This window comes from Thermobia domestica, chromosome 10 (genome assembly GCF_964235325.1).
Source record: "Thermobia domestica chromosome 10, izTheDome1.hap1.1, whole genome shotgun sequence".
Lineage (NCBI taxonomy): Eukaryota > Metazoa > Arthropoda > Insecta > Zygentoma > Lepismatidae > Thermobia > Thermobia domestica.
The window spans coordinates 246402926-246428513 of NC_137463.1; the positions used below are offsets into that span (position 1 = coordinate 246402926).

At 35.9% G+C, this 25588-nt stretch overlaps 1 protein-coding gene and 1 long non-coding RNA gene across 3 annotated transcripts in view; one reads left to right on the top strand and one right to left on the bottom strand.

The window, feature by feature from the left end:
* Positions 1-8550, top strand: part of LOC145663145 (uncharacterized) — a 50248-nt gene extending 41698 nt beyond the window's left edge. Inside the window, exon 3 of the long non-coding RNA XR_014127156.1 lies at positions 8345-8550. This is a non-coding gene — a long non-coding RNA (uncharacterized LOC145663145). The remainder of the gene's footprint in view (positions 1-8344) is intronic.
* Positions 1-25588, bottom strand: part of spz4 (Spaetzle domain-containing protein 4) — a 90488-nt gene that overhangs the window by 14918 nt on the left and 49982 nt on the right. The window contains exon 2 of one of the 2 annotated variants that reach the window (XM_081729460.1): positions 12662-12810. In XM_081729460.1, the coding sequence (XP_081585586.1) occupies positions 12662-12810 (149 nt within the window). Of the gene's footprint in view, positions 1-12652; positions 12811-25588 lie in introns of those variants that run through there. The other variant, XM_081729461.1, reaches the window with a different exon arrangement.

Consider the following 25588-nt stretch of genomic DNA (forward strand, 5'->3'; position numbering starts at 1 on the left):
AAGTGATAAAACGAATGGATTGAATATTTAGTTGGACTGTGATATGGGCGCCCTCTTTCATCATTACACATCACTTTCATAAATTTTTACGTGGAATTTATTTTGATACAAAATAGTTATTCATAAAATTAGTAAGTAACATAAATGACTGGAACCTGGGCCTACAGCTGAATATATGAAAATTCAATTGAAGTCACGAAAGAAGGAAAGGGAGAAAAGGAAAAGAAAAGAATACGAAGTTGCAACTAGTCAGATTTATGACCTGAGAGCATATATTTTAATCACGCCCGATCCTAGCCATTGGAGCTAAATACAAGGTTCCGATTGGTTGGAGTTATCCTTTCTCGCCCCGTAGCATACATATAGCACAAATCAAACGCGAGATGCTGTCGGACCTTGTAATCGAGCATGCTAACGAACGGGCTAGTAATAAAAATTACTTTTGGCGTGGGTTCAAACCCGGCCCAAGGAAAGTTTTTTTTTTTAATTTTTATAAAATTATCATTAAAATAAGATGACAATAATACTCTATACCCTTGTACGTTATATATAATTCATAAATTGTGCTTTTTCCACCATTTACCCGGAGATTTCTGATAGCCCTTATAAACGATGGCGATATAAACCAACAGGAGAGGAAGAAGCGAGGGTCTGTAGGGGGTAGTGGTGAGTTAGAAAGGGGCACACACAACTTTATTGATTTAAAAAAAGTTATTTACTTACATTACGAAACATGGCTGAGCGAGCGTCACCAAGCAAAGGGTCTTAGAAGCCCCGCAGGGCTCGTTTTATTCCACCTTTGCCCCCATGATAATACCACGTGACATTACGTCACACTTGGGTGGTGCAACTTCGATGTAAATCTAACCTCATTCGCTTCCTTGTGATCAACTTAAAAACAATTGACTAGAGTAGAGCGTAAAACAAAATATGCTACCTAAGAAATGAAATCTTTAGTTTTACGTCCCACAGCTATGCCGGTTAGGGTAAAGAGACGGTGATGATGAGAAATGAATGAAATGGTGGAATGAAGAAAGTGGGAGGAAACGGGAGAACCCTGAGTAAACCCACGAGCACGGTGTTTGTCCACCACAAAGTCCACACGGAGCGAGCTGGGATCGAACCAGTGACCCCAAGCACCGGAGGTGAACGCTCTACCACTGAGCCACCGCGCCCCCTATGCGACCTGAGAGTCGAAGTAGAAAAAAATAAATAAAAAGATAAATTTTATTTTTATGAAAGCTCATATAGACGTAGAAAATATTTTACTATTGTTTAGTTGCTAAAATTGCATGTAAAGAAAGAATAATGTATTCAATCAAAATATAATATAAAAACTAAAATTATATTATAAAGGAAAAAGTATAAATGAGAAATAGAACTATGCAAAAGTGAAAAAACAAACTTTCCCAGGAAAACTCTGCTGGTCAATAACTAAAAATAAAAGATTTAAACCATGTAATCACATTGCTAATTGGACTCAAGCAGAAATTATTATGTATTATAGAATCATTTTTGGAATTGTACTTACACCTTCAAAATTATTTCAAATCAAAAAGAAGAGTACATACTATTGTTGGTGTAATAAAGGAATTGATACTGTTAACCATATTTTGTTTGAATGTAAATTCTTCTAAAGTAACCGGAATAATTTCTCACCTCAAATACGTCAGTTGCTTGGAATAGGAGTCTTTTCATATAAACAAATATTGGCAGAATACAATTAGAAAGCTGTAATAATTATGATTAAAAGTTTAAGTATATCACGAATAATACTATAAATTAATTATGAAATATCTTATAAATACTGCAAAATATAGCAGATCAATCTGATGCAGATTCAAGCAGGTAATGTTAAAATTATAAATACAAGCAGAATTTAAAAAGCAAAGATGGCCAAATAAATACTGGTATGAGATATTTAGACAAATATTGGGACAGTTTTGACGAATAGTATGTTTGCTGAAGAAGGATACAATATAGCATCGAAATATTCCTCCGCCCACTTGCATGACTAGACTACATAATAAGACATACATAAGATAGCTTAATCCATTTTACTTTTATAGCTCATGGAGATATCTAGTTTGGAGCTTTTTGTTATAAACATTGTTAATAGTGCTGGAGAAGAAGAAGAGAAGTCGAAAAATGAAATTTTTCAGTTTTATATCCGACGGTTATGGCGGCTAGATGAAAAGAGACGGTGATGACGAGATATGAATGCAATAGTGGAATGAATAAAATGGGAGGGAAGGGGGAACTCCGAGAAAACCCACAAACACGGTGTTTGTCCACAACAAAGCCTACTTGGCGCGAGCTAGGATTGAATCAGGGACCCCACACACCATGCAGCAATATAAACATAATTATCGTTTTGTATATATTTTAAGCTTCAAATTCTTCGATAGAATTCACGAAGACAAAAGATGTTGGACTGAATAATAACACGAATTCCCTTCTTTCAGTCCACATTTAATTACTTCGTGGACGTAACTTTAGTTTGGGTGATATTGAAGCTAGATATTAAAAGTTATCTCCTTTTTCGAGAGTATTACTATTTGATATTTTAACGCATCCATAATTTGCAATATTACGATCATGATGAATTTCCATGTATTTAGTTTTCTCTGCATTTACTTCTAAACCTATGTCATTGCAGGTGTTTAATCCTCCATAGCACGCGTGATCAATTGTAACATCAAGGCACGAGCGCGGAGTCTCACTCCGCAATATAGTGACTCCGCGGCGCGGCGGGTTAATAAAGCTTTTGCATTTCTTTCTATTCCTATTATCCCCTATAAGATTTACATCATCAGCATACGCCATAACCTGTTGAGTACTATTCAGCTCTAAGCCCTGGTTGCTTTTTGATTTTCTTGATAGTGTAGTCCAGAATAAAATTGAATAATAATGGCGACAACGCATCTCCTTGTTTCAGATCATTCTCGACGTGAAAGTCCCTAAACAAAAAGTTTTCCTACTCAGATTTTACTTTGGGATTCATTTTTCAACAGATCTTAAGTCTTCATCCCGGCGAAATTAAAATACCGCTAATTTTACAGTAATTATGTGATATCTTCAAATAGATAAAAGATAATTGAAATATGGAACAAGAGCGCCCTAGACAATATTATTTTGCGTGAGGTACCGTTATCACAAGTCACCTAGTGGCTTTCCGTTTTCAGCTGTTTCGAAACGCGAAAATAAATGCCGATTTTCAAAATGGCTCGAAATCGAAAGCAGATAAGTGAGTCGTGATAACGGTTTCTTATGTAAAATAATATTGTCTAGGGCGCTCTTGTTCCACATTTCGATTATCTTTTATCTATTTGAAGATATCAGATAATTACTGAAAAATTAGCGGTATTTTAATTTCGCCGGGATGAAGACTTAAATAATCTAGCTAGTTTTTTTTTTTTCTGTATACCAAGTTCAGTAAGAATGTTGATTGAATTATTATGATTTATTATTAGCAATAGATATTGCCCATTCGTCCTAAGCACGTCAAAGTCTACAACTTGGCTGAGTTTGGTCAAAATCGAGTGAGTGTCATCAATCGCGTACAGAACATTGTCCTGATAATTGATCTTTTAAAAAAGAATAATCAACTATTGGACACAAATAAATATGACATAAAAGATTCAAATTCTTGCCTTTATGAACTGCATGTGTTCCCAAAAACACTTAAAAAATTGTCGTTGTAAGCAGAACCATCTCTACCATATGTGTAAGACGTGTATTTGCACGGGGTGACAAGTTTCTAGGGGCAACAAAATCTGTCATAACTATATTATTTAAAATAAATGTTTCTTGTTGGAAACAGACTTCATGATGATGGTAGTTAACTTTACTAAGTTGATCTTATATTTGAATACTACATTCATAAATCATGTTTAGGTCGCATTAGTTTAAGATCAAATGGACAGCGCTAAAGCAAATGGTCAAATAAATCCCAGTATGAATTGCTTAATTGTTGTCAAATACAAAAACTCAATTCTCGAACAGTTCCGAACACCTGTTCCATTTAGTTAGTTATCACAGTTTTGATACGAAAACTAGTCTTGTCTCTGTCACAAACAAGTTCCTTATCAATGAAGGTGGAAACAAGCTTTTTTTTTTAAAAAAAAAAAAAAAAACTTTTTTAACATATATAGAAGGAAAATCAAGAAATAAAGATAAAAGAGCTAGTAGCACTGGAATTGCAAACTGATATATTGAGATTGAAGCTCGATATTGAATTCTATAAATATGATTACCATCTTTCTTCTGCAAGCGTCTTTACTTTATCTTTCACTAACGTAATAGATTATTATTTAATGAAAAATAGACACAACGAAATTGTATTTGTAGTGTTTAGGCCTTTCTGAGTGCGAGTGCATTTTCCTTCCCCTTCGTTGTTCATGATGGGGTAGCATACTTAAAATCGTAGAATTTAAGATTTTGTTCTTTCTTGTGAAAAGGGGAGGGGGTGAAATGATGCCATTGCACGAGGCGGCAAATTGCCTAAGTCTAGCCCTGGTTATAAATCAATAAGTCTCGCAGGCGCCATAAGATATATCCTGTGTAAGTCTTACATTTTGAATGTTCTCACTTCGGACTAATTGTACATTCTGATCTGACACAGAAGTAATCTCAGGATCACTTCACTATGTGATGTGGCACGGACATTGTATTACTTTAATAAAGGATTTTGAGAACAATTAAGAACTATCAGAAGATTTAATGTTGGGCGTAGTTTGATTGGTAGATCTTATTTCTAAATAATACATAAAAATCAGAATTTTATGTTTATAAACGTATGATTTTTTTTATGAGTTTGAAAGTTCTTTTGACATTAATAATCATTGGATTGAAGTTAATTTCCTATTTGTTGTAACGTACGTATATGTGTCTATATTTCCATATAAAATGACATTTTGTAAGAAACAAGACGTATTATATGGATGGTAGTCTACAGGCACGTAGCCGAACCAGAAATGAAAAATTTAAGGAAGGATAAAACAAAAAGAAATGAGAAAAAGGAGAATTATCGTTAAAAATATAAAGCTACAGCAAGCGTTCGGTTACTCTTTCTTATGAGGAGCTTTGTATGGAGGAAACAGATTGAGTGTCAAGTTAAAAATGGATATTATTGTAACGGAGCATTCCGAATTCCATCTAGCTCCATGCTAATCGTATGTACTACAAATGACGATCGATAAATCGGTTCTATCAGATAGACTTAGAAGAACTTTAGAAATGCTCACAATCATCAGAGACTGGCAACATAGATTCCAGTTACACATGTTAAAAAAATATTCAATTTCGCAGCAACACTCATCCATTTTATAGGATGTCTTTACTGTTGAAAAAAAAATCTTGTTGCTATCCTTGACGGCATTAAACGAAGATAAGAAAAAGAAGAAGAAAGAAGACAAGAAGAACCGATTTCGAATGACCTCGGATGATTATATCCTTTTCGATACTTCTTTTTTTATTCTTTTACTCGAGACTTCTTCATTGGGTGTTATTAAAATACTTACTAACATATCCTCATTTCATTGCCTTAACTAACCAATGTGAGTATGTTGCTAGTAAAATAGTTTAGATTGATCGAATTCCTGGTGTGTAACCACGGCATTTCATGTCATGCCCCTCCTCCCCCCTATTATTCTGCCTCTGGCTAAATGAACCAATATGTTTCCAGTAAATAGTTTAGAATGATCGAGCCCCTGGTGTGATAACCACAGTATTTTGCCACGAACCCCGCCTATTAGGAAATCCTGGCTACATGCCTGTAGTCTAATAACTTAACATTTTTAAATAGAAATTTAAATAGAATAGAGATATATTAATGAAAGGAAGAAACGGTTAACGCATCGGCACGGTACGCAGAAGATCCCGGGTTCGAATCTCGGTTCAGTCGTCCAGTTTTTCACTCTTTGTGTATCACATAATAGAGATGATTTAATACAAATTAAACTTTCCTTACTTTGTGGTAGTTATAAAGAGTGATTTTAAATCTGAAATGTTTGAAATGACTACCTTTAGAGCTTGTAATTTACGTTTTTTAACGTTTCTTTAAATTCTTTTATCAGACTTATTTATTTATTTATTTATTTATTTATTTTGCGTTCAAGAGACCACAGTTTTGAGGTTCATTTGTTGGCAAGAAAAGTGATTTGGTTGTGGATGGCAAACGTTTGAGGGATGGCGAAATTGGAAGAAAGTATGTACCACTACCGCTCAGTAAACATCTGTTCGAATTCATTTTGGGACATATGCTTCAATATCTCTTCTAAAACCTTCACAGCTACCGTAAAGTTCTTTGACGTCCTTTTTGATCTATGGAGGATGTGGGACCGTCTCGGTGTTTTTTCTAGAGAAATGGCACTACTTTGGTAATCACTTTCTTCGATTATCGTGGTGTGGTGTACTGTCAGACGGTCCCGGAAGGTCAGACTGTAAATACAGACTATTCCATCTCTGTTTTGAAGCAGTTGAATAAAGAAAATATTCTCAAGAAGAGAAGAGACCACGTGGATCAGTGAAAACTGTATCACGACAATGCGCGTGTTCATGTTGCGAACAAATAGTGGCTTAAAAAAAATACTAAAGAGCATCGATATGGACCCTCAGCTCCCATATAATCCAAATTTGGTTCATAGTAACTTCTTTTTCATATCTACAGGAAAAAAAAAAAAAGAAAAAAAAGATGTCAAAGGACGTCATTTTTCAAACTCTACGGTAGCTGTGAAGAATCGAGAGGCGATTTTGAAGCGTATGTTCCAAAATGGGTTCGAATAAGTGTTTACTGAATTGGGCGCTGACCAAAATGCATTAGTTTGTATGGTGACTGCTATCGAATAGAAGTGTGTAGGTTTGAAATGGTAGCTTTAATGTTAATCTTTATTGAACACTCCTCATACATAGATAAATGTAATTATCGAGCATTATGAATAAAAAAAAAAGTTTTGTTAAATGTATTTTAAAGTAGATTATTACAAAATTTCTAATTTAATTCAAAAGTATTATGTGTCAGGGTTCACCTTGCACACGATAAATTTCGATTCGCTTTGGACATTATCAGACAAAATTAAATTTTTACTTCCTATTTTAAATTTGTAGCCAACTCTGGATTCATGCTAGAGCAATATGTTTTAAATAATAGACTTCGGCAAACGTGCTTCTAGGGCTAGAAGTAGAGAAAGGTGTTCATTGTTCAATTGATGAAAATCTTTTCGAATCGAAATTTCGGATCGAAATTTCTGTTTCCATACTGCTCGATTGATAAGCAAAATCAATATCTAAAGTAACACAGAGATTGGTTGGATGGATGAAGATGTAAACCATACTTAGGAAGATATTTGAAGTTACGAAATATTGAAGTATTGAGACGTATAGTTATGCCCTTTCTAAACTAACAAGAAATTGTCATAGGAGAAAGATGCCGTTTTTAAACTAATCAGAAAAAGAACTACTAAATAATGCACTAAAGATTGTGATAATGCATATTTTCTATCCCGGAATCGCCACGTCATGGTTAAAGACAGTCTCTACGTCAATCATTACATAATCAAGGTTACTACATTCTAAAATAATCGCGTAACTTAGCGGAATGGTGAAGAGCGCAGAGATAGACAGAAAATTAACAACAGGAACAAAATTCTTACGTAATAGTGAAGATAAAGACGAGGTGTGTTGTACTCGGTTTTGGATATTGAAAATTAATAGCAATACAATATAAAAAAATATATATATATCGATATATTGAAACATTAAAATATCGAAATATCGAAAAATATTTGATAGATTATGAGACGAATAATTGGACCCAAGAGGAACGGGAATGGGGAATGGCGAAAACTTCATAACGAGGAACAACATAATTTATAACGTTCACTAAACATAGGGTCATCAAATCTACGAAGCTCAGGTGGGCACGTCATGAAGTCAGAATGGAAGAAAGTAGAACGGCTTTCAAAGTCTTAACTGGAAGACCAACCGGAAAATGACCATTAGGAAGATCTAGGCACAGATGGCAGGACAATATAAGATGGATCTCGCAGAAATAGGAATACAAAGTAGAAACTGGATCCACTTGGCTAAGGATAGAAATCAGTGGAGTACTTTTGTGAACGCGGCATTGAACCTCCCGGTGCCGTAGACCATAAAGTTAGTTAATAATGGAAAATACCGAATATTGAAACATCGAAAAATATCGAAATATTGAATATCAAAATATCGCATTATTGAAAAACATTGATAATGTCGAAAAATATCGATACATTCATCAGTATTTACTAATATTTCTAAATATTATAATTGTAATATTTGAAAACAAATATCTTACTGTCCTACATAGAGAATCTCAAATCTCGCTGCTGCAAGATGTAATGCAAGTAAGAAGACATCAGACTTAAGTGGGAGTGTTAGGAGGAAAGATGAAGATGCGAATATTGGAATTTGCCATATGGCGTAAGGAGACGTGATTTCGACGATGTTTTATGATATGCAATAGCCGATATAAAGACAGGACTTTGCGATATTCAGTCTTATGGTATGTGCTAGGATCGACCTCCTTGCTGTTAAGAAATTATCCTTAAAGTACCATTAGATATGAGAGGCACTTGAGTTTTTGCTTCTTCTCTTCACAAATGTGTTGCCAATAAATTACCTTTTTTTTTTTTACATGAACTATTGAAATCTTTCAATAAACAGTTTTATTTTAAATTATTATTATTATTATTATTATTATTATTATTATTATTATTATTATTATTATTATTATTATTATTATTATTATTATTATTATTATTATTATTATTATTGTCTTCCTTCTGATATCAAATCCTCCTGCACTAATATACTACCTAGTTATTTCATTGTGTGTTTCATTCTAATGCATTAGTGCAATTTATTTGGTTATTTGTCTAACTAGGGATGAGTTCAAACTTGAACCTTGAATCTGGGGATAACCTATATATTTCCTGAAAGGGTTTGTCGAGAAAGTTCCAAAACAGTTTTCAACTTCTTGCCCGGAAGTGACCCCACCTCTTCAGGGTTGGAAATATATAGAACAACTTTACCTATACATCAAAGTGCTACGCATAACTAGTAGACTAAGAATATAATATCCACTACCCAATTATATCTTAAAAAAAGGTAACAAAAAAGATTATTTCACTATAAATATTCTACATTAATGGACTATAAAGTTGACAAAAGCATATCCATGATATCCAGTCAACCATGGGCGCGATTAGATGGGGGGAAAGTGCAGTTGCCCCCCACTTTTTTAAAGTGACACATTAATGTATATAGATTAATTTCGAAATGTAAAGTTATTGTATGTATTATTGATTCATAAAAAAAATTATGACCCCTACCGGTGCGTGACTACGTATTGGTTGTCTTCCTGTGGAGTTAAGAAAGCTGCAGGAATTACATTTTAATTGCCACAGAAAATGGCCGAAAAATAACCTATCGAAGCGCAATAATTCCAGCGACTTTCACTTCTTCTTACAAGGGTTCGATATGTTAATCACCCGCTTTGAAACTAATTGAGATGATATTTCACAAAAAAGGAAAAGTTTTTCACAAGTTATTCTTTAATTGCACAAAAATTGACAGTTCCTAAAATGTCTTTTCTTCTTTCTAATAGTAAGGAATATTGATTAAAAGGGAGTAATAAGAAACAACATCTACTTTTCCATTGTTTTTCAGTGTAATATACGAATGGAGTGGTGTGTTTAGGGGTGTACAAGTGTATATACAATTAAATTTAGTTAATTCAACATAATTCTAGGTTTTAGGATTATTTTGTATAACTGGAATGTAGAGTGATTCTAAGTATTGTTGAGTTTTGATGTATTCCAAGAAAGTGAAAACTGCATCTAATGGCAACGAACATGTTTCGGGAAGCTGCAAAAGCAAATATTTCTTTAAATGGGGTAGTGTATGCTTGTAATATTTAATGTCTTTCATTTTCTAAGGGTAATAACAAATTTATTAGCATGTGTGGAATTAAAAATGTAAGTTGTTCTTTAATCCACAATTTCAATTCAACTTTTGCAAAACAAGCCTCATTATTCATTACTATGATTAATGTATCCTTTCTATTTATTTGTTTAGTAAATTTGTTATTAAATAATCTGATCAGTTTTCCAGACAGAATTTTAAAATGTTCATGAGCAAGAAGTCAAATTTCTTTTTACACTTTCGTTATTTAAGAGTACAAAGGGATAGTACCTACTTGTGTTGCTCTTGTCAACTTATTTAATAAAATATGAAATACGATATAATTAAGGTATTTTAACTGAAAAAGATAGTATCCTACTAGTTATATAATCCTCCGTCAACAAAATGTTAGTATGAACCTGGGAAACTAACATTGATATACAAATATTCAGATCATGTCTTGTCCCCCCACTTTTAAGTCCAATCGCCGCCACTGCAATCAACAATACGTCATTTGGTATTACAACTAATATAGCTCATTGTTATAGCTAGATGTGACATTCGGTGAACGTATTTCTTGATTTTACCTATATACGTTGCCAGATCAGTACATTCATTACATATGCTTGTAGACGAGTTATATATATATAAAGAGAGAGAGAGAGAGAGAGAGAGAGAGAGAGAGAGAGAGAGTGAGTGAGAATTGTTAACTAAACTCTATTGGGTGGTAGAAGCAAAAGTATCAATGAGTTCAGCACGGTATGGTTAACATTGAATTAACCCATATATAAATAAGCACTAGCAATATCTTAGAGAGCATTGCAACAGGTAATAATGAATTTACTTTTATTGGCAGGAATTAAACAAAGATTCCCTACAAATCGTTACATTAGAGACGGTTGCATTCATTATATTTATGAAATTTATGTTCTTTATGTCATTCAGATATGTTTGAATTAATTCATTATCTGAATTAGGTATGTATTAATTATATCTATGAGATATGTTATAATTTTGCTTATTAGATATACGAGTACATATTTTGTCTAACAGGTATGTTTTCATTATGTCTATAAGGTATGAATTCATTATGTCAGTAAGATATGGATTCATTATATCTATCAATCTCTATATATTATGTTTATTAAATATGAATCCGTTTTGTCTATCATATGCATTCATTATTTCTATGAAATATTTATTCACTATGTCATTCAGATATGTTTGAATTCGTTTTATCAATCAGGTATGTGTTCATTACATTTACGAGATATTCATTCATTAGACGAGTATCAATCATTATTTATTCATTATGTCATTCACATATGTATTCATTTTATCCATTAGAAATGCATTTATTATGACTACTAGATGGAAATTCATTATATCTATCAGATGTATTCATTATGTCAATGAAGTACGTGTTCATTGTGTCATTCAGATACATTTGAATTTATTATATCAATCAGAAAAATATTCGTTATGTTTATGAAATATTCATTATTGCATGTATCAGTATATCTTCAGATATATATATATATATATATATATATATATATATATTCAGTATATCTATTAAATATGTATTCATTGTGTTTACCAAATACATATGATATATATATATATATATATATATATATATATATATATATATATATATATATATATATATATATATATATATATATATATATATATATATATATAAAGTACATGAACTGACTTTCATAAAATAAAGGGGTACTTCCGGTTGACGTGGAAAGTTGAAATTTGGCAGTATTATAGCTTTCCGGAATTAACCCACAGGAAAATTGCCAAAAGTGAATATTTGTAATTTTTAGGGGGTCCAAAGAGGGATGGACCTATAATCTCATGTTTTAGGTACTTGGAATTGGAATAGAAACTTGAAATTCGGTATGTTTGTACATTTTCTATAGGATTATTTAACAAAATCACTAAAAATAAAAAATTTCAACTTTAGGGTGGTTTTGTGGGGAACTGAAAAATCTTCCCCATGTTATTTATATGGAACATCTTCTATACCCCAAAATTATTGGGCACTTCCTGTAGAGCTACAATGATTAAATTTGACGTGATTGTAGCTTTCCGGGACTAACGGACAGGAAAATTGCCAAAAGTGAATATTTTTAGTTTTTAAGGGGTCTAAAAGGGAGATGAAGAAATTACCATGTTATTTAAATGGAGGTTTTCTTGGAATACAAATTATTATTATTATTATTATTATTATTATTATTATTATTATTATTATTATTATTATTATTATTATTTTAAGATAGTTGAAATAGGAAAAGAAACTTGAAGTTCCGTAGAATTGTGGGCTTAAGAGGTACGAGGCCATAGACAGAGCAAACGTGGGGGTCTGGGGATATATATATAGCCATGTGTTATCTTGTTTGTTCTGATACCTGTCAACAGTCAACAGTTCGTTCTAAGCATAGGACCTCAAGTACTTATCATCATCATCATAATCAATATTCTGGCATTATTGGCAGGTCACTTGCCGCAATTGAGAAGCTTTAATGCTTACTTCCCTGATCCCGTACTTACACATACAATAATTTGGACGTTTAAAATAAATGCTGTCTATTGCAATTCCCTCGCAAACTGCTGATTCTAGGTTTTTAAAAACACATATGTTTAAATAAGAATAAATAAACTAGAAAAGAGATTTAAAAATGAAGGCGATCCTTACCATACTTACCAAGGATAGGCACTCCCAGGGATGGTACACCAGGATTGGTGGCGGAAGTCACACGGAGGGTCAAGATGTGCTCTGGAGCCTCGGATGGGCCGAGAACACGATGAAAATTCATCGTAGCTGGGAACTGGCCGACCCAAACACACCAGGAGCTGTGTCAAAGACAAAGAAGAATGGTTGTCAATTTTATGCCATGTAGGATCTAAGCAACAAAAGATATTCAGTATCATACCACAGGCTAAAGGTTGATTCACACATAGCTTATACATACACACACACACACACACACATATATATATATATATCTTATATATAAAAGAGAACGCACAAATCCTTTGTTCCCTCATCACGCTAATACGGCTGAACCAATTTCTTTCATTTTTGGGGGGTTATTAGGATTTGGACCCTAGATGGTTTTTATCATATCACTTTAATTTTCAATTACCAGTGTCTTGAGATAATTGACCATTCAAGTGTCCATAACGTACAAATCCTTTGTTAGTTCATCATAGGTAAAAATAAACGTATTTATATGCAACCCGCATGACCGTGTCACTCGGCGGGTTAACATAAATGACAGGCGATATAATGTTAACATTTACTGCAATCTACTATGGTTTTTATCATATCACTTGAAAGCGAAAAAGTAAAAATTATCTAATTAACAAGGTTTATTGCGTTCCGGGGTGACCCCAGCGAAGCGGGGTGAACGCTGCTAGTATATATATATATATATTATAAAATTGAAAGTGACTATGTTTGTGACTCTCAATCTCTTGAACCGTCCGACCGATATCGATCAAATTTTCAATGTAGATGAGGTTCTGGCCTGGAAGTGTTTTTAGCTATTTACTAGCTATTTACTTTGACAGTACAACTCAGGGGATGGGGAGGAGGGGGACATAGAAAAAAATAAATAAAACTTAATAACTCTTGAACCACCCGACCGATCTTGATCAAATTTTCAATGTAGATGAGATTCGGGACTGGCATGATTTTTATCATTTCACTTTGACGGAGCAACGTAGGGGAGGAGGTGGATGCGGAGGTATTCAAAAATCAATAAATATAAAAATAAAAATGACTATGTTCATGGATTAATTACTTTTGAACCACCCGATCGATCTCAATCAAATTTTCAACATATATGAAGTTCAAACCTGGGAAGTTTTTTATCATTTCATTTTGACAGTAGATCTTAGGGGAGGGTGAGTTGAGGAGGGGAATATATGAAAATAAATAAAACTTAATAATTCTTGAACCATCCGACCGATCTCAATCAAATTTTCAACATAGATGACGTTTAGGCTTGAGATAATTTTTATCATTTAACTTTGACGGTGCAACGTAAGGGAGGGGGAAGGCAGAGATATATGTAAAAAAAATGAAAGTGACTGTCTATGTGACTTCACTCTTGAAGCACGTGACTCGATCAAATTTTCAACATAGATGAGGTTCAGGCCTGGGATGGTATTTATCTATTCATTTTGACGATAGAACTTAGGGGAGGAGTTAGGAAGGGGAGCTATATAAAAATAAATGAAACTTAATAACTCTTGAACTACCGGATGAGATGATTTTTGTCATATCACTTTGACGATGAAACTTAAAGGAGGGGAAAGATATTTACAAATGATCGAAAATGATCGATATTAGTGTCGAATCTATAGATTTTGAGGTCGCTGAGATGAACAGTGACATTTCTGATGACATTTAAATACAAATTCAGCCCCGCAAAAATTGTGGGAGAGGAGGGATATATACAGGGTGACCGCGTGACTATGTTACAAAATTTAAGGGATGATTCCTGACACGGAAACAAGAAAAAAAGTTCAAATAAACTTTTGTCCAACGTACATAATTTCGGAGCTACAAGGTGCCGAAAGCGTGGGAAACTGACATTCAAAGCTCTATAGCTCGACTATGGTGAATGATAGAGCTAATGCGGCATGGTCACGTCAAAGACACCGAAGCTGCTGTATTCAAAAATGCTTAGGTCGAGATCGTGCAATTCGTGCACAAGGGATTCCCCAAAGGAACGTAGGGATTCCCGGATAATCTGTCAAGAAAGATGGGTCGAAAAGGATACGGATGAATAGCTGTCCCAACTGCTAGCAATAATGCGTCTGTACTAAGTCGATATCTCGCACAAGCACAAAATGGCGAACAGTTTTATACGTGCCATGTGTGGTTGCATAACGCGCACTAAATAAGAATGGGAAACATGAAAGGAAAATGTGAATAATTTAGTACAAATGTTAAATACATGATATTACGCTGTCCTATCATTGAACATACGCATTTAATAAAAGGCAATAGTCATGAAACGTTCTAAAATGTTGTAAAAGGATCACACTATTAGTCTTTCTTCCATGTATTGTTGTCATTGAAAACAAATAAACAAAACTGAGCGAAACAACCATAATGCAAAAGAGGTTGTTTCCTAAAAACAAAAGTCACAAGAATGGGAATAATGTCTTCAATCAACATTTTACAGCAGGATTGAATGCAGCCAAGAACATCATCAATTACCTGTAAACGAGACAAATCTCCCAATTATCCTACAATAGGTGATGGACATGGCGTCCCTCTACTTCAACACAGGCGTTACAGCGTCGCAGTAAGATCTGACGCATCCGCTGTAACAATCCAGGATCTGTTCTTATAGTATCATAGACAGCGAGTATTCGTGCTAAGTTCTTCTGCGTTGTCTATAGACGTTTCATAGACAAGTGTTTTGACATGACCCCACAAGAAAAAAATAAGTGGATGCAAATCTGGGGAACGTACATGCCAATTACAAGGACCGCCTCTTCCAATCCATCTGTCACGAAACGTTTGATTCAAATACTCTCGAGCACTAGCTGAAAAGTGGGCTGGGGCGCCATCATGTTGAAACCACATCCGTTGACGAACACCGAGAGGGACATCCTCTAATAACTCTGGAAGTATGTCTCGCAGGAATCTCGTATACACTGGTGCAGTTAATCGTGGTGGTAGTAAATATGGACCTATTATCTGATCACTGATAATACCCGCCCACATATTTATGGCGAATCGGTCTTGGTGGCCCCTTTCCACAATTGCATAAGGATTTTCGTCTGCCCATACATGACTATTGTGACTATTAAATATCCCGTCTTTCGTAAAACAAGCTTCGTCGGTGAAAAGCAGGTAGGAAGCAAACTGTGGATCAATTACAGAGCGTTGGAGAAACCACTCTCAAAACCGAACGCGAGGTTGAAAGTCAGTTGGACGTAAGGCCTGAACCCTCTGCGGGTGATAGGGGTGTAACTGTTGCTCGTGTACTACTTTCCAAACAGTATCTTGTGCTACTCCCCTTTCACGTGCTACTTTCCGGGTACTTACTGTTGGGTCTTGGGTGAAACGGTCAAGCACTTGTTCTTCAAAGTTCGGAGTACTTGTGGTTCTTCGTCTTCCTTGGTCGTAGTATTGAGGTTGTAAATTCCCCGTGTCTCGTAAGCGTTGAAAAAGTCTGGCAAACATAGTATGGGCTGGATGTCTTCTTTCTGGATACTTCAGTCGATATAACCTATTAGCTTGTCGACTGTTGCCATTTGCTTGACCGTATACAAATATCATGTGCGCAAGTTCTGCTATCGAACACTCCATTTGATCTCACATTCGAAGAAGCAAAGCACAAACTGCACTAAGGAACTCGTACGCTACGAACAAAACCACATGAAGAATGACCTTCCACCTTCCACAACACCTTCTAGTAGGGTTGTCTTATACTTTCCTTACCTTCGATTGTTTTCTACGACAGAAGGAAGAACAAATGCTTGTGATCGAACCTGCAAACTGTGGTGTACTTCAGGTGATAGCACCGTCTGTGAAAACAAAATATCTTCTAAACGATAACAATACGACATGTTAAGCATTCTAGACAAAATCTCGGAATTAGTCCTGCAAAACATCGGAAGCAGCGACTAAAACAAACTTCCTGATAAATTGTTTTTCCTTGTTCTTTTTCAATGTTCGGGTAACGCACATTACGGCTAATGATAAGAAACGGATATTTTACTGTTGTTCTCTGGCAGTGGTCAAGTTAACATGGGATGGCGGAAAAATCCCCCTCTCGTAAAAAGTATCCTCGGCTCGTATCATCAAATGAAATAAAGTTTCTGCCTGGAAGAAAGCACCCATATCCCCCGGTTTTTCCCCTTAGTTTTACTTGCTTTCAATGACAAAACTACATGAAAGAAAACAATGATAGTGTGATGTTTGTACAACAGTTTAGTACGTTTCATGATTATTCCCTTTATTAAACGCGTCTATACGTACAATGAACAGGACAGTGTACTATCATGTATTTACCATTTGTACTAAATTATTCACATTTTCCTTTCATATTTTCCCCACTCTTATTTAGTGCGCGTTATGCAACTACACATGGCACGAATAAAACTGTTCGCCATTTTGTACTTGTGCGAGATATCGACTTAGTACAGACGCATTATTGCTAGCAGTTGGGACAGCTATTCATCCGTATCCTTTTCGACCCATCTTTCTTGACAGATTATCCGGGAATCCCTACGCTCCTTTGGGGAATCCCTTGTGCACGAATTGCACGATCTCGACCTAAGCATTTTTGAATACAGCAGCTTCGGTGTCTTTCCCACGCTTTCGGCACCTTGTAGCTCCGAAATTATGTACGTTGGACAAAAGTTTATTTGAACTTTTTTTTCTTGTTTCCGTGTCAGGAATCATCCCTTAAATTTTGTAACAGTCACGCGGTCACCCTGTATATATATATAGTGTATATATTTCTCCCCTCCCCTAAGTTCTACCATCAAAGTGAAATGATAAAAACTATTCCAGGCCCGATCCTCATCTATGTTGAAAATTTAATCGAGATCGGTCGAGTAGATCAAGGGGTATGAAGCCACAAACATATTGACTTTCATTTATAGATTTCAAATCTACCTCATGTTAAATGAAAATGTACGATATACGTTATTGTTCACTGTTACAAGCTAAGGACACTGCTGTGCTGCAAAGATCCCGATTTTCAAGACGTCTACAAACAAAAATGACTCAAGCAGAGGCGTCATTTAGGGGGGCAGGAGGGGGCAACTGCACCTCCCCCAAGAGTTTTAGGAATACATATACTTTAATCGATTGTCTACTAATATACTAGTAAAAAACGTGAAAGTCATATGTAGGTGGTGCTCTTGCCCCCCTCAAGCGAAGTCTGAAATGATGTCCCTGGACTCAAGTGAGACGGATGGGGCAATTCGCATCCAAAATAAGTTAGTATTAGCTAAGTACTGTAGTATGATCATGATAACATTTCGAATAATCAGAGAGAGTTACGAGGGATTAAAAATTTGGCTTTCTTCAAAAGGCTGTTTCGAAAAACTGCTTATACGAGGTAGGATCAGAAAGTAAGTTTACAAAGCCGATATTTCTGGCGTCTCGTTTGTTATACTGGAATGAGGGGTGTGCGGTAATTTTAACACATGGATTTAGCAACTGTGCATGGTTTCAGACACCCGACACTTACGCCGCTTATTGTATGTAAATACAAATGGCGACTCATTAGGAAGAAATCCGCTCAGTTATTCGATTTCTGTGGACGAAACAAGTAACCGCGGCTGAAATTCACCGGTAACTGGTAGAAGTTTATGGAGAGACTGTAATGTCTCATTAGCATGTCGCAAAATGGTGTCGAAAGTTTATGCTTCTGATACGTCACCGACGAGAAGTACAGTGGCCGACCCAGAACGGCATCAACAGATTTGAACATATCTCGCGTGGAGAAGCTGATTCAAGGCAACAATTGATTTCGTATCGATTTCATTTGCTGAAGTGCCCACCTGTGCACACACATCGTATTCGCTTCCTTTCTGTTCTCTAGCAGATTTAAAAAAGTAAACAGAGGGCGTTGTCGACTTGGATTTTTTAAAGGATTGTAGATGGAGCACTGCACTGCAATGTTTGCTTCAAGTACACCCGTATAACAAACAACCTAGACAGTATTATCTAGTTCTATATTTACATCGTTATTATGCATACGTCGTGTCGATAATTGAATCATTATGAGTGGTTTAAGAAATAAATTATCAGGTGCAGAAAGACGCGTGTTAAACAGAGAGAAGGAGGAAAACGAAACAAAGCAACTGAAGAAAATTACTAAACTTGAAACGTTTTTTGGTGGCAGGGAAAGTAATAAGACAACAAACATGATCAGCACATGATACAGTTGCAGATGGTATCCAGCAAGAATCCGACGTGAACATCAATGACAGTGGCACAGTTGAGGTTAATGTTTGCAGTTTTGCAGTAACTTCAATTATGAAAAATCCCAAAGGTTCGACTGAGATGGCCGGTAAAAGAAACGACAGTTTGGACTCACAGGAAAAAAATACAAACGAAATAGTGATCGCAGATTTTGAGAGTAGGCATACCGATACCCATGCTGCAGCTCACTCTACTATTACAGAAAGGAAAGTAAGATTTATGACTTGTTCGTACAATAGACCTGCACATTAAAATTTTCAAATTTATTTGTATGTCTTCGCGTCTTTCATATTTAGATTCAGTTATCAGGTGTCTTGTAGGATACTTATAATTTTATAGGCCCTATTATAAAAATAACAATAAAACTATTCATAGTAGGATATAAGTAAGGTCAAATATGAACTCTAATTCAGTCTCTACTGGCAGGCACGGTGCTAAGGGTGGGCGCAGATGGGCGTCCGCCCATTCGGTAGATGCCCTTGCAAACCCATCCGCCACTCTAACAGAATTAGAATAATGTATGCAGAATCCTATACTTCAAAATTAATTTGTAGTTTCAATTGTACGGACCAACTCAGAAACTAGCGCCCTCTGCACACGCCCTCAAGTGATCCTAGCGCCGTGCAATGGAAAACCACAAACTCGTAGTGATGCAGATGATTACTGGCGAAAACTATAACAGTTAGAGTCGGCATTGAAGTGTACTATCTGGGCAAAGATCATGGAGCGATTCGATGCAGCCAATAAAAAAACTACAAGCAACAGATATAGATGTGAGTGAAACAACAGAAGTAATTGCAGGATTGGAAGCATATTTGCAAATTGTTTGTACGGAGTTCAATGCATACGAAGAGGAAGCAAAGAACATAAGTGGATGTCAGGGATATCTGCATGACAAGGGACGGAAGAAATGTAGGAAAACTGCTCCCGATGAAACAAAAGAGGGAGAACACGTGTTTATAGGAAGAGAACGATTTCGTATGAAGACATTTAACTCAATTGTGGATTCCCTTATCTCTGAATTGTGCAGACGGTAAAAGGCATACTACATGATAAATGAAAAATTTAATTTCCTCGCAAAACTGGATACTGTGGACTGAAACCATCCGAGCAAAAGCGAATGCATTGGTTCTCCATTACAAAGATGACTTAAATGACAGTTTTTTTTTTTTTTTTTTTTGAATGAATGTATTCATTTCAAAGCTCACTTGAAAGCGTGTATAACATCTTTTGGTGCACTGATCGCCGTACTTGAGCATCAGCATCAGAGGCGTAAGAATGACTTTGGCACCCTTGGGCAATATCCCTATTTGCGCCCCTTACCCAACAAATAGGCCCCGTGCGTGAGCATCTATAACTTATGCGTACGCGCAGAAACAGCCATAAACTGAAAATTATCAGTGCGAGGGCATTGACCGTTTTTCTTTTTATATTGTTGTGGTATGTATATTTACAATATGTTTCATGCGAGTAAATATATAGAAAAAACATTTGGCATAGAAGTCCACATACCTTTACACCGCTAAACAGTTTAAATTTACATGTAAGTGGATTTTCTAAATTTGACTCTACTACTAATACTCGTACTAAATTTTAAAATGTTATAAACAAATTAGGTTAGTAACTGCCAGAAAACATACGTAGTATCTCGAGAAATTCGTAAAGTTTTGCCAGTGTATGGGATAGCATATGTATATAGAATGTTGAATTGAGTTACACTGTGCTTTTTTTTTTTTTTTTTTTTTAACTGTGTTCTTACTGTGTACTATTAAATCTCTAATTTAAGAAGTTAGGCTATTTCGAACAATATTTATGGTTTTACAAAAAATCTCCAGTAACGCTTGATACATGAATACATACTTAAAAACAAGGAAACAAATCGTAATTAACATAGGTTCGGAAACACCGGTACTAATGAAACATTCTGAGAAACAATCCAACTTTTGATATGTAAACATTACATTTTAAATGTATATGTATTTACAACTACAGAGATTCAATCAATATTCAATATCTAACTCTTCCTTAAAGAGCGAAATTCGAGTCAGAGACAACAGACAGACCGACGTCTCTATTACTAACGGTGGTTCAGGGTGTATTGATATTATTTCACCTTTATCTCTCCAGAATCTCTAGATTAGTTTACAAACTGGTTCCTTTTCATTTATAAATTAGTATTTTGCTACTTTCGAGTCCAAATGGAAATGGGAATTAAAAATCATATTAATTAGTTATATAAAGTACAGTCAACGAATTTCAATTTTTAACCTCTAAATTATTTAAAACCTAGAAGTACCGGTAAATAATAATAAATGAAAACAAAGTAATTGCTCATATTTTTCTGATAATTTGGAAAATAAATTAAAGAAATTCAAATAAATTCCTTCCCGGAATTTATATGCCAGGGAAAAAAGCCGGGAATATTCCCATTTTTTAAATTTTCCTTCCCACCGGGAATATTCCCACTGCCCATCACTAGTTCTGTGTAGCCGCGGTACGTGGCAATTGTGGTGTGCCTCATAATCATGGCAACACTTTTTAACTCATCTTAGTCCAGGTTTAATAGGTCATAGATAGGGATGCGCATGAGACGAGTCGAGACAGGATTTTCTTGACAAAATTTGAGTCGAGACACAGCTCTTCCAATAGAGAAATATACATTTTTCGAGTCGATACATCACTTTTACAGCACATTTTCGAGACGAGACAGCCACAAATCTTGTCTCGTGCGCATCCCTAGTCATAGAATTTGTCATTATTGTTGAAAGTCCGTTGCGCAGGGGAATTTTATTTAAAGTTAGTACGCTCAGTATATGTAACATACAGGAAAATTAATTTCTTAATCATACAGTGCTAGAACCTCGATGAGTTTACAGTAATGTCGATGAATACAATTTGATACGCAAATGTAATAAATTGCGAGCGAAGTGAGCATACATTTTTATTCTTGTCATGTATTATTTTTTAATGTTATTTCAATCTGTATCAATTTATCTCTGCAATGTTGTATTCCTACAATAATTCTACGTTTTTTTGGAGTTAAGTTTATAATGATTTTACGGATCAAGTTTGTAAAAGAGGCCAGTTTCAAATGGTGTTAAACTGTAGTAGTTTTAATGTTATTTCAATATATGTCAATTTAATTTTGGAATTTATGTACCATTAATAACTTTGAACTGCCAATTTCTCATTTAAACATATAATAGTTCCAATAATATACGTTAGTATGGTTACAAAGGAAAAGTTTTATTGCTTTAAAACTGTGTCAAAGTACCCCGCACATTGTGCCAACCACACACGTGTATGGAGCAAGTTGACATCGTTGACATGACTGAATTTGTGCTCATATCTCCTTACTGCCAAACACAAACTAATAGAGGTCCTCGCAGACCCGTATCCAAGAGGGGTCTAGGGAGGGTCGACCCCCCTAAAATTTTCACAGTAGGCTTGCAAATGAACTATAATATGGTGATGAACTATAATATAGTTGGATCGCCTCCCCCCCCTACATTTTGGGGCTGACTACCGGCCTGGGTCCTCGTATGTGATAGATGAAAGGACCATGATCAGTCCCATGATCATTTATTACATATTGTATGCGTAGTTTGGAAGATACACATCAAAATTCAAAAAAGTGCCAACCATTCCCGGTCTCCCCTAACATTAGCAACGAAAATATAAGAGATGATTTCACCACAGCTTTGCGACACAAACTGATCGACTACGCATATTGGTGGCCCGAGCGCAGAGAATCGGACACACAAACACATACGAACAACGTGCTGAACGTTCGGACACCAGGCCAAATTTGCTCGACTTTTTCGTTCGGATTCTAAAGTTGTTCGAGTTTTGTGGGGTATTCGGTTTCCGGAAGTAATAAAGTATAATCATTCGGAATACTTAAATAAAATTTAAAAATTTAATTCCTATGTCCCCTCGTATAGGTCTTCAAGCTTCCATCCAGTGGCGGATCTAGCCAGGGACCGGGGGGACCTAGGCCCCCCAGTTTGAGTGACAAAAATAATTGAAGGTATATATATATATATATTTGAAAGTTCATAGTAAACTCATGATAAACTTATCATCAGGGGTAAAATTTAGGGGGAACGCGGGCGGACGCAGTCCCCTCACTTCCAGAAAATTATCTGTGGCGTTCCTCTACTTTCTAAAAAAATACAATGAGCAAAGATAGGTACTGGGGACGGTGTGACGTCATGCGTGCCCCTAACTTTTCAGATCCAATTTTACCCCTTCTTATCGTAGTCTGGGTTCTGGCTGCGCCCAGTTTTTACTTTGTAGGTTCGCCTCTGCTTGCATCCCTGACGACCGTCCAGTTAGCCAACCACTCGTTACCCTAGGTGTCTGTATTTAGTTAACATATCTAAAAGCACGTAGTTGCATTTTTATTTTATCAAGAATTATTTGTGTCAAGATGACTCAACAAGAAAAAAAAGTAAATGGAAGTCTTAAAATATTTCAATTGTATAGTACGTAGGATAAGAGGGGGGGGGGAATGGAAGAAGGAGAAAAACTGAGCGGCATTCATAGATGAAGTTCATGGTGCATTATTGCTCGAATCAAGGAGTCAAATCGAGCGAGAAGGTCATAGAGATTTCACCTGAGTTGAATAGCCTCGCACAAGAAATTGCCATAAGGCAAAAAAAGATTTACGAACAACAAAAGCACCCACAAGAGATACAAGAAAGTAAGTACAAACTAATGGATAAAAACAAATTGTTAATATTATTGTTGTTGTGCTCAAAGAAAAAAAAAAGTGTTGTAAAAAAGTTTCAAACGGATAGAAGCATAAGTCCTCCTCAGTCAACCACTGCCATATTGCGAAGGTAGTAGTGAGCAGTATTGCCAGTTTGAAAGAAAATTTACCCAAACGTTACTACACTTGGAGGGCTCGTCCTACACATAGTTTCACTGCTGACAGAAGGACCTAAATACAAATGAAAGACACAACTTATTTAAAATAACCGTTCTTCGCACGGGGAGAATACGTTTCATTTTGGACATAAAGGACTGAATTTGGATTTAAACCACCGAAAGTGTCACTGTTAGTCTCAGCGACCCCGAAAACTATGGATTCGACACTAACATCGGTCATTTTTGATCAAATTTAAATATATCCCCCTCCCACTCCTCTTAGTTGCACCGTCAAAGTAAAATGATGAAAATCATCCCAGGTCCCAACTTCATGTATGTTGAAAATTTGATCCAGATCGGTCGCGTAGTTCAAGATTTAAGTCACAAACATAGTCACTTTCAATTTTATAATATACATAGATTATACGAGGGGGAATCAAATATTATCTACACTTCTGTCATAACTTTTCTTACATTGCGCACTTTGTCTTCTGTCCTCGCATATTTTATTGTTATACTGTTGTGGTAATGCTGTGAAAGTGTGATCTTAATTCCTCCATTTTCCTTCCTTCTGTTGCAGATATATCATGGCTGCTCCATTAGAAGTTTGCACCAAAGAGGAACAACGAGCAGTGATCCGATTCCTCTGGTCAGAGGGTGTCAAAGGATCAGACATTCATCGCAGACTATCATCGCAATATGGGAGAAGTGCACTGTCACGTAAAACTGTGTTTTTGTGGCTCGAGAAGTTTAAAAGTGGTCGAACAAGTGTAACGCATGAAGAGGGAGCAGGACGGCCATCGACCTCCACTACAGATGACAACATTCAGCAAGCTCGAGAGCGAATCACTATCGATGAGGTAGCAGCTGCTTTGAACATCAGTCATGGCTCTGCTCATCAAATCATCCCCGACGAGTTCGGTTTTCATAAAGTCTGTGCCCGATGGGTACCAAGAAAGCTTACTGCAGAACACAAGCTCACTCGTGTTAGGGTCTGTCAACGCTTACTCACTCGCTTCAACAACGAAGGTGATGCATTTCTAAGCAGAATAGGTATCGCGATGAAACATGGGTTCATCACTATGAGCAAGAATTAAAGGGCCAGAGTATGCAGTGGAAACACCCAGGATCTCCGATGAAAAAAAAATTCAAGACTGAGCCATACGCAGACAAGGTTATGTCAACTGTGTTTTGGGACTCACAGGGGCTCATAATGGCAGAGTTCATTGAAAAGGGAAAGACGATCAACAGTGCGAGTTATAGCAAAATGTTGGAAAAGAATCTGAAGCCGGCAATTCGAAACAAACGCCGAGGTTTGTTGTTGAAGGAAGTTTTGTTGTTGCATGACAATGCATGGCCACACACGGCTCATCACACTATTGAAACCATCAACAAGATGAAATTTGAGTTATTGGAACGCCCTCCCTACAGCTCAGACCTATCTCCATCTGACTTTCATTTGTTTGGGCCACTCAAGGATGTTTTGCGTGGTCGCCGATTTGCCTCAGATTTAGACGTGCAAAATGCGGTGCAAAAGTGGCTTCATGATCAACTGAAAACTTTTTATTTGGAAGGAATACGTAAGCTCGTTGACCGTTGGGCCAAGTGCATTGATAAGGAGGGAGATTACGTAGAAAAATGATGTGCATAGTATAACCCTAGCTTCATGTAAATAAACTGTAGAATGAAAAATGAAGATAATTTTTTACTTGCCCTCGTAAAACGAAAATTAATATATTGAGTATACGCAGATTTAATGTGTTTCTTTGTAGTATAACTTTCCCTTTCGAGGCT